General features: G+C 39.9%; 1 protein-coding gene across 2 annotated transcripts in view; it reads left to right on the top strand.

Annotated features, from left to right (window-relative positions):
- Window positions 1-3: 3 nt before the first annotated feature.
- The window catches only part of dars2.L (aspartyl-tRNA synthetase 2, mitochondrial L homeolog), a 32,259-nt gene continuing 18,715 nt past the window's right edge, over window positions 4-13,547 (top strand). Inside the window, exons 1-8 of one of the 2 annotated variants that reach the window (XM_018258469.2) lie at window positions 4-609; window positions 7,447-7,638; window positions 9,075-9,174; window positions 10,794-10,860; window positions 10,947-11,048; window positions 12,286-12,381; window positions 12,973-13,096; window positions 13,289-13,335. In XM_018258469.2, coding sequence (XP_018113958.1) covers window positions 7,497-7,638; window positions 9,075-9,174; window positions 10,794-10,860; window positions 10,947-11,048; window positions 12,286-12,381; window positions 12,973-13,096; window positions 13,289-13,335 — 678 coding nt within the window. In that variant the 5' untranslated portion in view covers window positions 4-609; window positions 7,447-7,496. Of the gene's footprint in view, window positions 628-7,446; window positions 7,639-9,074; window positions 9,175-10,793; window positions 10,861-10,946; window positions 11,049-12,285; window positions 12,382-12,972; window positions 13,097-13,288; window positions 13,336-13,547 lie in introns of both variants that reach the window. The other variant, XM_018258468.2, reaches the window with a different exon arrangement.

Genomic DNA, 13,547 nt, shown 5'->3' on the forward strand with positions numbered 1-13,547 from the left:
GTCCCACACCATAGTGAGGCGCGAGACGCACGCCGCTTCCTCTGTACCAGGTTCCAGAACTTATGAAAGAAAGAACGTGCTCGTTTTATCATCTCCTATAGCTAAGAAACGGTGAAAGGAAAGTGTTCCCATTTTTCAGTCATTTTACGTCGTGTTTTAGAATAAGAATAGAGCATTACATGGTATCTTAGTTACTCGGTCTTCCGTATCGTTAGCGCGTGATCGATTAGTTCTGTCTGCTGTCCCAACCTGTAGTTTCCGCTAGTTTTGACTCAGCCGGTGTTTTGTGCTTTCCAAGGTCGCTTGGTTGGTGTTTAAGGGATCATCATCATCATCATCATCATCTCACGCCTAATTCAGCTACGAGAGACGCGGCCAGATATTGAGCTTGAACCAAAGCGTGACACGATTTATAGGAAGATGGGAATGAAGGAAACTGAATGAATAAAGGGACATGAATGTGCGGCTCTCTGAGCAATTTTGTGGTTATTAACATATATTGGGCCACATTGTTACACTTCTGTTAATGCACCTACTTAATATTGCACTCAGGAACGAACTACTGGCCTATTGATTGTAGGAAGTTGAAAAGCTGCAGAGCACCGCCAGGTGAGCTTCAGGATTCAGGTACTGCTGCTACTACACATTATTAACATTTATTATTTACATTTATCTATATAGTGCAAGCATATTTCGTAGCGCTGTAAAGTAAATGTTTTTACAACTAAATCACATCAATTACATACATAGAACATATGGCGTTACATACATCACAACCAATACCGGTACAAAAGGTGAGGAAGGCCCTGTGCAAAAGAACTTACACTGTAAAAGGAAGGGAATAAGATACAAGGTGCGGGAGTGGGCAAGATCAGATAACTGCCATTTCTAAGCACCTGTGAAATATTAGCAGTTAGGAAATGTTAGCACTAGTGCCATGCGCCTGATACACATTTGTACAAACGTCAGTCATTTGTTTTGATTTGGCGAAAACTTCTGTTTTTATACCATATTTATATAGTGCCAGTGCAGAGATGTCAACTGACTCCATGTTATAAGGGAGATCATGATCCAGTCCTTTTTATTTATATATATATATATATATATATATATATACACAAAGAAGAAGGTAAGCACTCACAGGTCTTAAAATGTTCAAAAAGTGAAAATTTATTGAAGAATTTTCTCTGACGTTTCGGCTAAACCTATAGCCTTTCTCAAAGTAACAAATGTGAATCTGACCAAACAATTTAAACACTCACATGGCGGGAAAGTGGTGTGATGACGTCATCACGTGTCAGGGGGGAGTGAATACATCAATACAGTGCGTCAAAAACATACAGTGCTATACAAGTATGTGTAAATTAACAAAAAATGAGCATGACATCTCACTGTGACACAAAATATCACAAAGCAGGCATTTAGCAACAGTGTAGCAGCGGAATCAAAACATGATACATCTGTAACGTATTTAGAAAAGCGATACTATGTATAAACTTAGTTACAATGCAAAGCTTGTATAGCTTTAAAGATTACAGTCCTTTATGCGGAAAAGCGCAGATAGCGCTATCACCAAGCACGCCATACTTAGACATTCCACATACCATCTAGTTCGATGTGCACGGATCCCCCCTCAAGGGCTTGTCTGTCAGTGGCGGATCGCTACTCTGGTCCAGTGTGTAACCGGATGTCGGTTTCTGCAGTACTTATTCATTGTCTATGTGATGTGGGAAACAGTATCCACTATTCACCAGGCTGTGTGGTGTCACGATCAGAAGTAGGTCTCACTCTGGCCGGTGTATGTAGATTGCAGAACCGGATCAGGGGGCGGGACTCACCCGTATGTGTGTGGGCGTGTCTAAGGGTTCAAGAGTACGGTTGTCCACAGAAGTGTCTCATAGCAACCGTTTATACTTTCCCGATGTACCCTCAGTATGAAAAGTGTCCAGGAAGGTAGATGAGCCGTGCAGCCAACTGTGGTTGATCAAGATCATACTGTACGGACATAATATACGTAACATAAAATGCAAATGACACCTGACACAGCCCCAGTGTCAAAGAGGAGAGGAAAGGGGTACAGAGGGAGCACAAATACAATCACTTTGTGGGCCCATAGTGTCCAAACTAGCCACGTATATAAATGTATATATAATCCCATCTAGGGTGCAGTTCAGGGTAAAACACTACTCTTTGATGGAGGGTACTGTCTCCCTGGTATGCGACCCAAGAGGTACAAGTAAGATATGTCTAAAGCTATAAGCTGGTCACATTGAGAGCTGGGGTCGCACTCTGGGTACAGGTTAGAGTAGACCTCCCAACGACACAGGGGGAACGTAACATCAAACCTGTCCAAATTCCTGTGTACCTATGTTGCAAGAAGTTTATAAGAGGGCCATAAATTTATGTAATAAAAACACTCCCACCAATTAGACTCAAGGTAGTTGTTGTACATAGTAGGTATGTGGGAGGAAAAGGCGGTTAGGACCCACGATGTGCCCAAGGTGGCAAAGGGATACAGAAATAGTATGGAATAAGTTATTTAGAGGAGACCAACCAAGGCTGCGCTTGTCAAAATGACTGTGTTACATAGTCCAGGGGGCCTGTTAGTAAAAGGCCGCATAAGATATTAGTTCATTGAGCCCTCTGGGGTTCAATGTGTCCAGTCTATGGATCCACCTGAGTTCTGATTGTAGAAGTAGTCTTTCACGATCGCCCCCACGTGTTGGTATTGGAGTGTGATCTATTATCATACTTCTGAGGGAGGCTAACGTGTGTCGGTGTTCAGCAAAATGGTGAGAGACTGGTGTGTCGCCTGTGCCTTTAAGGAGAGCTGCACGTATGGCTGAACGATGGTTGGCCATCCTTTCCCTAAAGGTGGTGATGGTTTTACCTACATAAACAAGTCCACAGGGGCACTTCAGAATATAGATTACAAACTTTGAAGTACAGGTGACTCTGTGTTTTATCTGAATAGGTTTGCCTGAATGTGGGTGGGTAAAGGTGGAACCAGTCATTAGTTGTCTGCATGTTGTGCAATCTGTGCACTTATAGCAGCCATTCTTGCCTTTTGACAGCCATGTCCTAGTGGTGGAGGACAGGTAGCAGTGTTGAGGATCAGTCTTTACCAATTGGTCAAAAAGGTTAGGTCCTCTCTTGTATGCTATCCGTGGTGGTATTTTGAAGGAGTATGGTAAAGTTCTGTCATTTTGTATGACAGTCCAATGGTTGCGTATAGTCTGGACAAAAGACTTGGTACTGGGCGAATAGGAGGTAAGAAATGTCAGGCGGTCGTCTGTTACTGATGTAGAGGAGTCCTTAATGGGGCTCTGGACTGTATGTAGGGTCTGGATAGCCCTCCTTCTGCTCTCAAAGAGTTCATGTAGGGGGTATCCTCTTTGTAAAAAGCGATCTGTAAGTTCATCAAGTTGCATATCCCGGCGATGAAGTATAGTATTGTTTCGAGCCACTCGTAGCATCTGGGAGTAGGGAATGCTTCGTAGTAAGTGTGGAGGATGACATGAGGTGTGATGTAACAATGTGTTACGATCTGTGGTTTTTCGGTAATTCGTAGTGTGGATTTGTTGTCCTTCTTTGATCAGTAGAATATCCAGGAACGGTACTTCGGTTTCATGGATATGTGCTGTGAACTTGATGGTAGTTGGCAAATTGTTCAGTTCAGTTACCATCTGTAAAAACTGTTGTTTGGACCCTGTCCACAGGAGTAAGAGATCATCAATAAAGCGCCACAGTTTATGTATATGTAGGCCATATTTGGGGAGGATGTTGTGTTCCTCAAAATTTGCCATGTAGAGATTTGCAAATGAAGGAGCCACGTTAGAACCCATACTTGTGCCGCTGGTTTGTAGGTAATAACACTGTTCGAATTTGAAGTAGTTCAATAGGCCCAAGAGATCCGTTAGGAATTCTGTGTTAGGACGTGTGGGGTCCGGGTGTTGTAATAAAGATCTGGAGACTACTTTTATCCCTTCATCTGTGGGGATAACTGTGTACAAGGAAGTTACGTCCAATGTGGCCAGTAGTGTATGTTCAGGTATAGGTAGACAGGAGTTGATCTTCATCAGTAAATCCCCTGTATCTTTAATGAAGGTGGAAGTTGCCTGGACCAAAGGTTGTAGATAATAGTCCACAAAAACAGCAAGAGGCTGTAGGATGGAGTTTCTTGCACTCACTATCGGTCGTCCAGGTGGATCCTTTAAACTCTTATGGACCTTGGGCAGGGTATACAAGATTGGACAGACAGGATGTGCTTGCGTAAGGAAAGATAGTGTAGATTCAGAGATAAATCCCTGCAGTAGAGCCGTTTGGAGTGTGGTATCAACCCGTTTCTTATAATTGTTAGTCGGATCACTATCCAAGGGTTGGTAGGTATTCGTGTCAGCAAGTTGTCTTAGGACCTCTGTGCGGTAAGTTGAATAGTCCATAATAACCACACCGCCACCTTTGTCGGCCGGACGTACAATAATGTTCTCATTCTTGGCTAATGCTGTAATGGCTTCTCTCTCTGATCTTGTAAGGTTAGGATGATGGTTGTGATCTCTGGGTTTCAGGGACTCATCAATCAATAATCTAGTGAAAGCAGCTATTGCTTTTGGTGTGTTGGTGGGTTCGAATGTACTGGCCGCACGAAAAAGGGAAGGTTTTTGTTGTGTCTTAGTCCTAAAATGGTCCTTAAGCTTCATTGTTCTTTGGAAACGATGAATATCAATCATTAGGTCGAGATTGTTTAAATTGTTCGTGGGTACAAATGTTAGTCCTTTACTCAGAACTTGCAGTTCTGTAGGGCTCAAATTGTGGGAGCTAAGGTTGTACACTACTTCCTCTTGTAAAGGTTTGGTGGTCTTGCGTCTGAGCCCTCCGCGCCTCTTATGGGGACGTCCTTGGTTTTTGAGCGTGTTACCGATCCTAAAAAATGTGCGCTGGAGTTGTCAGGAGTGGCGGTAGAAAATGGGGTGGAAGATGGCGGATAGCGTGCCCGGGCTCTGCCTCTACCCCTGCCTCTGGTGCTGGTGTCAATATCAGAGGGTGAAGAAGTATAAGGTGAGGAGTCGAAGCCACTGAGTCCCCCTCGATGTCTCGGGACCCTCTGGAATCTGGGGCGGGTGGAGTCGCTTCCTGTTAGCCAACCATATACGCGTCGATTCTGGTAGTCTGATTGTACAATTTGAACTTTGTTGCGTTTAAATTTATGTAGTTCTGTTGTATACTGAATCAGTTGGTTTTCCAGTTTCTCCAACCACTTCGGGTCCTTATGGTATATATATATATATATATATATATATATATATATATATATATATATATATATATATATATATATAAAATCGGAAAGATGTAAAACGTACTCCCCTCCCCCCTTCAACACAGCTCACCATTTCCGACTGCTGCCTATATCGGTCCCGACTGGTCCAACCGATCAATATGAGGCCAACAATCGGCCAGATATCGATCGGTCAAGTTTGTTTTTTCATACGATCCAGGACCACACCGGCTAGTTGATGCAGTCCTGCGACCATTCATAGTATCGTAATCCGATCGTTGCAAGCCTTAAAAAGCAACATAAATAAATATATATATATATATATATATATAATGTGTTCCAGTACATACATACAGTACAGTTTCATCTTGTGCATGCCAAGTGGTGCACCTTTCTGCAATTTTCTGCACACCAATGCAACCCATTGGTTCTCTGCCCAGAGAAGTTGTTGAGTGCATACAAAAAATGTTCAGGGTTGGTGTTTGCTCTTGTGCACCTGCAGGGGTCAGTATAGAACCAGTATTTTGTTTTTATTAAAAGTTGTCTTATATGACACATTTTGCATATGCCAATCCAGCTTGATTGTTTGTTCTGTTTGAAGAATTAGACTTTTGATGTATTTTTGTAACAAGTGGAACATACACATTATTTATACACTGGGTGTGCATTAGTATTAGCTTATCTGTTTGTCAGAAATCAACGTTTTTTTTGTTGCATTCTAGACTGTATCTCAAATAAACACAATCTAGGCCTCTCCACTTCTACCTGTTTTGCAAGAACATTGTGTCATAGTGAATTGTATAATGAGGAACTACATGGCATGCAGACACGTTTGACAGCATGACATTAAATTATCTAACTGGGTAATAAGTTAAACAATTAAATACTATTAAATACAGTTACATTTCCCTCTTATGACTGGGAGTGCCAGTGTGCACAGTGGATTTTTAGTGTGACTTTTCCTCATTTTGATTTCTTACATTCTGTCACACCGTTTTTTTATTTTTACTATTTTCAATTCTAAGGCAGCAACATGCTTAATCTAATCCACGTATTTTAGTATAAGATTATGCTATAATGTGATCATGATGCTCCACGTCAGGTTGAGGGCAATAAACTTCAAGTTGGTTCTCTTCCTGCTGAGTCATTCCAGCAACCTATAAAACTTAAAAATATTTATGGTTAGGCTTAAAGGGGTGGTTCAGCTTTAGGTTAACTATTAGTATTTTATAGAATTTATAGAATGGCCTACGCTTACCAACTTGTTAGCTATTTATTATTTATTGCTGTTTTTGCATTATTTGACTTCCTCTTCTGACTATTTTCAAATGGGGGTCACTGACCCAGACAGCCAAAAAACTATTGCTCTGTGAGGCTGCAATTTGATTGTTATTGTTACTGTAGTACTTCTCTTTCTATTTATTCCCTCTTCTATTCATGTTCCTGACTCTCAATCACACCACTGCTTGGTTGCTAGGTTAAACTAGCCTTTGACTTGACATTTCTACCTGAAAAGCTGCTGAACAAAAGCTAAAGAATAAAAAAAAAGCAAATAATATATAAAGACCAATTGCAATTTGTGCATCACACTGAAGCATAATTCAAAGGTTAGCAAACCCTTTAAAGGACAAGGAAATTCAGATTCACTGGTGCATGCCAATATATTAGACAAACCCCAGTGAACCTAAAAGCTGATATGGGACCCCTGGCTGGCCGTACCCTTCTGTAAATAGGGCACCAGCCAAGGATACTTACCATCTCACCATGCCACATACAACAGTTTCTTTATTTTCTCAGCGATAAACTTGCATTGGCACATACAGAATCTGACTGACTATTATGGAACAACTAGGCTCTTCTGAACTGAAACCTGTCTACTTGTGTGGCTGCAGTACTGTAATTGGCTGTCCCACTCCTACTGTGCTTCGGGCAGGGACGTTTAAGACAAGCCCACCCTTCATTTGAAACAGGGACCATAGGAGATCTATTGGAGTTCGAAGCCCAAAGTAACACCAGCACCATATATTATATTCTATTGCAATATTATGAGAGTTTCCACTTATCCTTTGTGTCTCCTTTCAAAGTCATTGATCACAAGTTTCAACTGACCCCGACATATATGCTGGTTAGTTTAAATGTACCTCTGTCCTTTTCTGCTTTTTTCTCAGCAAATAATTGTGAGTAGAACAGCCATTACCTAGGAAACATTTATCTGAGAATGGCTCTACGTCCTAGTCTCAAGATTCTGACAACCTGCATGCTTGCAGCAAGAAGGCCTGTCGTCCTTGGAAATGTCTGTTTAACACACAGGAAATACATCAGAACTTATGCACCAAATCTCAACGATCAAAGAACTCCAGGTAGTAGTCTTTTATTTCTTAGTACTGTAGTTGCTTGGTTTTCTTAATATTTCTCTCATCTTCTTGAGGTGGCCAATAAAAGCTTGTGAGTCAGCCCCTCCAGACTGAGTCAGCAGCTTACAGTCCAGATAGCTCAGGCAGATTTAAAAAAAAAAACAAAAAAACAATCAATCACTGCATCAACGGGTTGATACAGTCTTCTGTCGTGTGATTCTCCCTAAGCCCCCATCACAGTCTGCCTCACCAATGTGTGTTCACACAGTATGTCAGCTGATGGGATGCTGAGAGTCTTAGTCAAGTATTTCCTAAGGACCTCTTGTGGCCTGTTTCTGTCTAAAGGTGTCCATATATAGCTTGACAATCACTGCTACCTGTCAGTTTATAGTCCACTAGCTCATATATAGTCCCAAAAATGATGCACCCAATAGTGCCTGTCCACACAGGTTTGAAAAATCACATTGACCATTGTTGTCTCTAATTCATAAGTCATAGTTCATATGCATTCTCCTGTGTAATGGGATGACTGGAATTACACAATGTTATATTTTTTACATCACCCTTGCTATCTCACACACACACACACACACACACACACACACACACACACACACGCGATCTGGAGCACTCCCAAGTGTTAGTCAATGCCTAGGTGCTGGTTAAATAATAAATATCAAAAGTGGCAAATAAAACGCACAACCAGGACTTTAGTAAAGTATGAAAAAACAAAAGTTATTTTATTTTCGACGTTTCGGCTCCTAACTTAAGCTGTCTTCATATATATATATATACACATACATAAGACCCGAATGCGGGTCGAAACGGATGCACAAGTATGAATAAAGATTGATTTTTGGGTTTTTTTCACTGAAATTAGAGTGCTGGTCTTTGTAAAACTTAATACATATCTATATGTATATATATATGTGTATCTGTATATATGTATATAAAATCAATAAGTAAGCCGTACACTTCACACCCTGTGACCTGTGGAGTGCAGTGCTACTTACTTATTCTTTATGCCTTTTCATCTGCACCCACGCACGTTATTTATGGTTGTGGGGGGTGCAACTCCAAGGACCTTTAAATGAACTCCTTTTCAACTGCCACGCAATATATTCATCTTCGCGTTTACAATGTGATTTCAAATGGCCATGGTCATGAAGACTTTAATACCATGCCTATTAATGCATTGTATGTAAATGTAAGTACAAGGTACTCTGATTGTAAGTTATAGAGTAAATACTCTAAATGAAAGAATGATGAAAACATATCCTTTATCAAATATGACATAAAAAGTAATTCAACTTAATTTTTGTGCCCTACAAAGGCACATCCATGTGTATTTCTGTAGTGCATTCTACCTCAACAACAATTCCCAATTAAAAGTTGGCTAAACATCAAATATTAATGCTGAGCTTATTGATATTTTCTTCTAGATACAAACAGTTTTGTTTCACGGACACATACCTGTGGTGAGCTGTGCTCTGCTCATGTGGGTCAGGAAGTGACTCTATATGGCTGGCTGCAGTATCAGAGGTAAGCAAAAATGTTAGCGTATATGATTTTTCATCAAGAAAGTAAAGCAGTTTAGTTTTCTTTCAAATGGCTTGTTGTAAAAGTCATCCCATCTACTGCAGACTACTTGTTTCTAAGCAGCTCAAGATGTATCAATATCTGCAATTTAAGCATGGTTCTGTTATTTTAAAATACAGTTGCCATGTTTTAGTACTCTTTTCTCTCTCACACTCTCACTTGCTTTTTGGGCTTTAAAAGGACTGATGCTTAAAGGGGTTGTTCACCTTCAAAACACTTTTTTCAATTCAGTTGTTTTTAGATTGTTCCCCAGAAATAAAGACTTTTTTCAATTACTTTCCATCATTAAATATTTTTTTTCTTTTTTTTACTGTTTTTCCAAAATCTAAGTGTAAAGTTGAATGTTTGTGTCTCTGGTGTTTGAGTCTGGCAGCTCAGTAATTCAGGTGCAGACTCTGAACTGTTACAATTTTGCAACATTTAGTTGATACATTTCTCAGCAGCATCTCTGGAGTATTAGCAACTATTGTATCAATTCTAACAGCTGCCTGTAATAAAACCCACAGATTCTGCTCAGCAGGGACAAAGATAAGGAATGTATCCACTAAATGTATCCATTTAGAATAGTTTACAGGGTCAGTGACCCCCTCCCCCCAGAGCTGCTTCAGAAGGTGAAAAAGTACACTTTACACTTCAATATTAGAAAAACGGGCACACAATGAAAGTAGAAAGTTATTGGAAAAAGTCATTTTTTCTGGTGATCTATCTGAAAACAACCAGTTGTTTGAAGGGTGAACAACCCCTTTAAATCAGCCAGTGACAAAAGGTCAGGTTACAGCCAAAAATCTGCCTCCTGCAATCATGTTAATAAAACTTGTGACTAATGGCTGTAAACCTAAAGGTGCACATTTTGGCATTTTTATGATGAAAACCACACAGGGTTTCCATTCACATGTATGATTCACATCGATTCATACGATTTTCAGATTGTGTAGAGAGCCCCGACATCTGTCAACTCATGGAGATCGGTCGTTCAGTTGATCGGACAGGCTAGAAAATTATATCTCTGCATGTAAAATTATATCTCTGCATGTATTGCCGATCTGACGATTTTCAGTGGGAGACTGTCACTAGCTTTTGTCGGACATAACTTTCGTACGATTGATGTAGGGGCAGAACATCGGCTGATCTGTTCTTTTACTTATTTATTTGATCTGAAAGGTTAGTGGCAGGTGGGGAAGTCCGATCGTTGAGGATTCGAACAATCGGATCTTTGAATCTATGGCCAGCTTTAAACCGATTTGTCATTTACTTCAGAAAACCTATGTTGCCCATAGACCTTTGAGTATCACTTTTTTCTATGGCTGCTCTTGTCTTTGCTTCTCCACTGGCCTCATATAAGGTATCGACAATGGTAGCATAACACTATGATAGCAAACAATGGCAGTATTGACACTATCATATTCATTCTAGTTTAAGAATTATATTTAAGACCATAGCACTCCTTGATAAAAATGATGATAAAAATGAATACAATTGAGCCAAGCCTTTCAGGAGCATTTTTAGGTTCAATTTGTAGAAACCTGATTTATCAATTGACTATACATTTCTTTCTTTTGCAGACATGATCTGTTTGTTGTATTGCGAGATTTCCATGGACTCACCCAAGTCATTCTCCCACAGGATGAGGTAAGTAGTGCGAGTTCCAAATGTGTTCAGACCATGCTCATGTTCTTTTTGTCTGTCCTGTAATGTTTAATAGATTCTCTCTACAGAAATATTCCCAGCTGAAGAAGATGCTCAGTGAAGCTACATTAGAATCAGTAGTGCTGCTTAAGGGGACAGTCATACGACGGCCACCTGGACAGGATAATCCGGTGAGTCCACCCCTACTTATTGCGCTATACTCCTCTATTGTTTCTGAAAAGAACTACTCTAGTCTATTCTTTTTATTTTTACTTAATTACTTTGTATTGTACCAACTAAATGTTCCACTGGTGTTATGAATTGAGGGAAAAACATAAACTATTGTGACTGTTGCTCTCAAACAAAAAAAATTAAACCATGGTTAAAAAAAAAAACTGTATTTTTGGGTATGACATAGTGTGGGAAATATATTAAATGACCACTGACACCGTCTGTTAAAAAGGGAAACCTGGTATCTGTTTGTCCAGAACCTAAAAATAAATATTATATGAGAGATTTTAATTCTTCAAAGAACCATATCTGGAATTTGGTTGCTGTTTAGGTTCCCGTATAAAGCTAGGAATTGGTCTAAATCAGGATCATCCAATCATTTAGCCAGTGGGCCAAAAACTGGATCATAGTTGGAGTCTATAGTGGTCCACAAGGTTTATGTACTGGCAGCTTAAAGGGATTCAGTCATGATTTTTATGGTTTACTTTTATTTCTCAATTACACTGGTTACATTGCAAAGAATTCACTCTACCATTAAAATTTTTATTTTTGAACCAACATAAATATATTTTTTTAGCTGTAATATTGGTTTGGAGGCGGCCATCTCAGTGTATTGTGCCTGATTCTGAGCTTTAAGAAGGAGCCAGCACTTCAGGATGGAACTACTATGAGACAGCTATTTATTCCCTCGCCATTGTATCATACCACAACCCTAGGTCATGTTTGCAGTGCTAAAAGTGAGAATAGTACCCAGGAAACAAAGAGCAGGGGGTTTCCTGCTTTGGTGCTATTCTCATGTCTGCTATTTAGCAATGCAAACAAATCCTTTAGCAGAGGTGTCGGATAGCTGCTATCTGGTTAGCTGCCCATTGTTCTGTTGATAGGCTGCTGGGGAGGTGGTTGATATTATGCCAACTTGCAGTGTAGCAGTAAGGGTTGGCGCAGAATCGGGGAGATTTAGTCGCCTGACAACTAATCGCCTCTTCTGCGGGGTGACAATCTCCCCAAACTGCTTAAATGAAGAATCACCTGCGCTAATGCCCCATGGCTACATAACAATGTATTCTATAAACTAAATGAGTGCCCTGAAAGAAAAAAAAACAAAAACCTGAGGCTACTTCAGCACATAATTGAGGTTAGACGTGGCGAGGCATTGGCCGGCAGCAACAGCTTATATCAATTTTCTTTGTTTTCCAGAGGATGCCGACCGGTGAGATTGAAGTTCTGGCAAAGGAAGCTCACATCCTGAATACTTGTAAGAAGTTACCTTTTGAGATTAAAGATGTTGTGAAGGTAAATGTGCTTGTTTGTAAAGACCAAGTATATTCATTGTGATCTATTGGCCCATACAAAAAATATTTGTTATCTTTAGAGCAGTTTTAGATGATGTATATGGGGATCTCCTACTTCTATTAGAGGGTGTATCCAAAAAAGGTTAAAAATAATGTTATTGCAGTAGTACTTTTCCAGAAGCACTGACAACAGATTTTATTGATGAGGCTGAAACATAACAGTCTGATCTCTGCCACAGATAAAGCAAAGTATCTACCAGTATCTTGTTTTAATCAGTCGGAAGAGCTTTTGAGTAAATCCGTTTTCTACCTTTAATTGTATCAGATATTTTCATATGGACTTGTTCTTCTTAGTTGTAAGCCCAGAATGTCATCCTTGATTTATCTTAGTTGTTATGTGAAATTCACACCATTCAATAGAGACATATAAACAAGTGACTTTACTGTGTGTGCAGAATATTCCCTGTGCACATATTGCATTTCTGTATTTGAAAAAAAAGCTCAAATTAAGTCAGCTTATGTATTATTTGCTTTTAACATATGAGCTTCTCATAATGTGATGTGCATTTTCATAAATGGAATTTTTGTATAGAAATCAGAAGCTCTTCGAATGCAGTATCGCTATCTGGATATACGCAGCGGTCTGTTGCAGTACAACCTACGGCTGAGGTCCAAAGTTGTGATGAAAATGAGAGAGTATCTGTGTAACTTGCATGGTAAGAGAATGCTGGGAGCTGATTTATGTAAAGTATCACACATGAATTCTCAATCTATTTATGCCTGTGGTAGATAGGGTGAGAGTGAGACGTTGCCCAATGCAGAACTATTTGATATAGCTAGCTCTTTTTTGCTGTCATCAGGCAAGAGTATATCATGAAGTATTCATGTGATGTTCCCTTTCTTTATAGGCTTTGTGGATGTAGAGACCCCCACCTTATTTAAAAGAACCCCAGGGGTAGGTATCCTATAGTAGTCTTTATTTATTTGAAATATTTACTTTTAACTGGCAGTTTACATCCGGGTTCTTCCCCTCCCCCCTTATCTCCAATGGCCCTCCAGTCTCTATTTAGTTGCAACTCCTGTACTTCTCTACTAACTAGTAAGGGACCAGTTTAGAATTGTAATTTAGCAGTGTAAATATATATTGTCACTTAGTACACAAGATAA

This window comes from Xenopus laevis, chromosome 4L (genome assembly GCF_017654675.1).
Source record: "Xenopus laevis strain J_2021 chromosome 4L, Xenopus_laevis_v10.1, whole genome shotgun sequence".
In the NCBI taxonomy this organism is placed as follows: Eukaryota; Metazoa; Chordata; class Amphibia; order Anura; family Pipidae; genus Xenopus; species Xenopus laevis.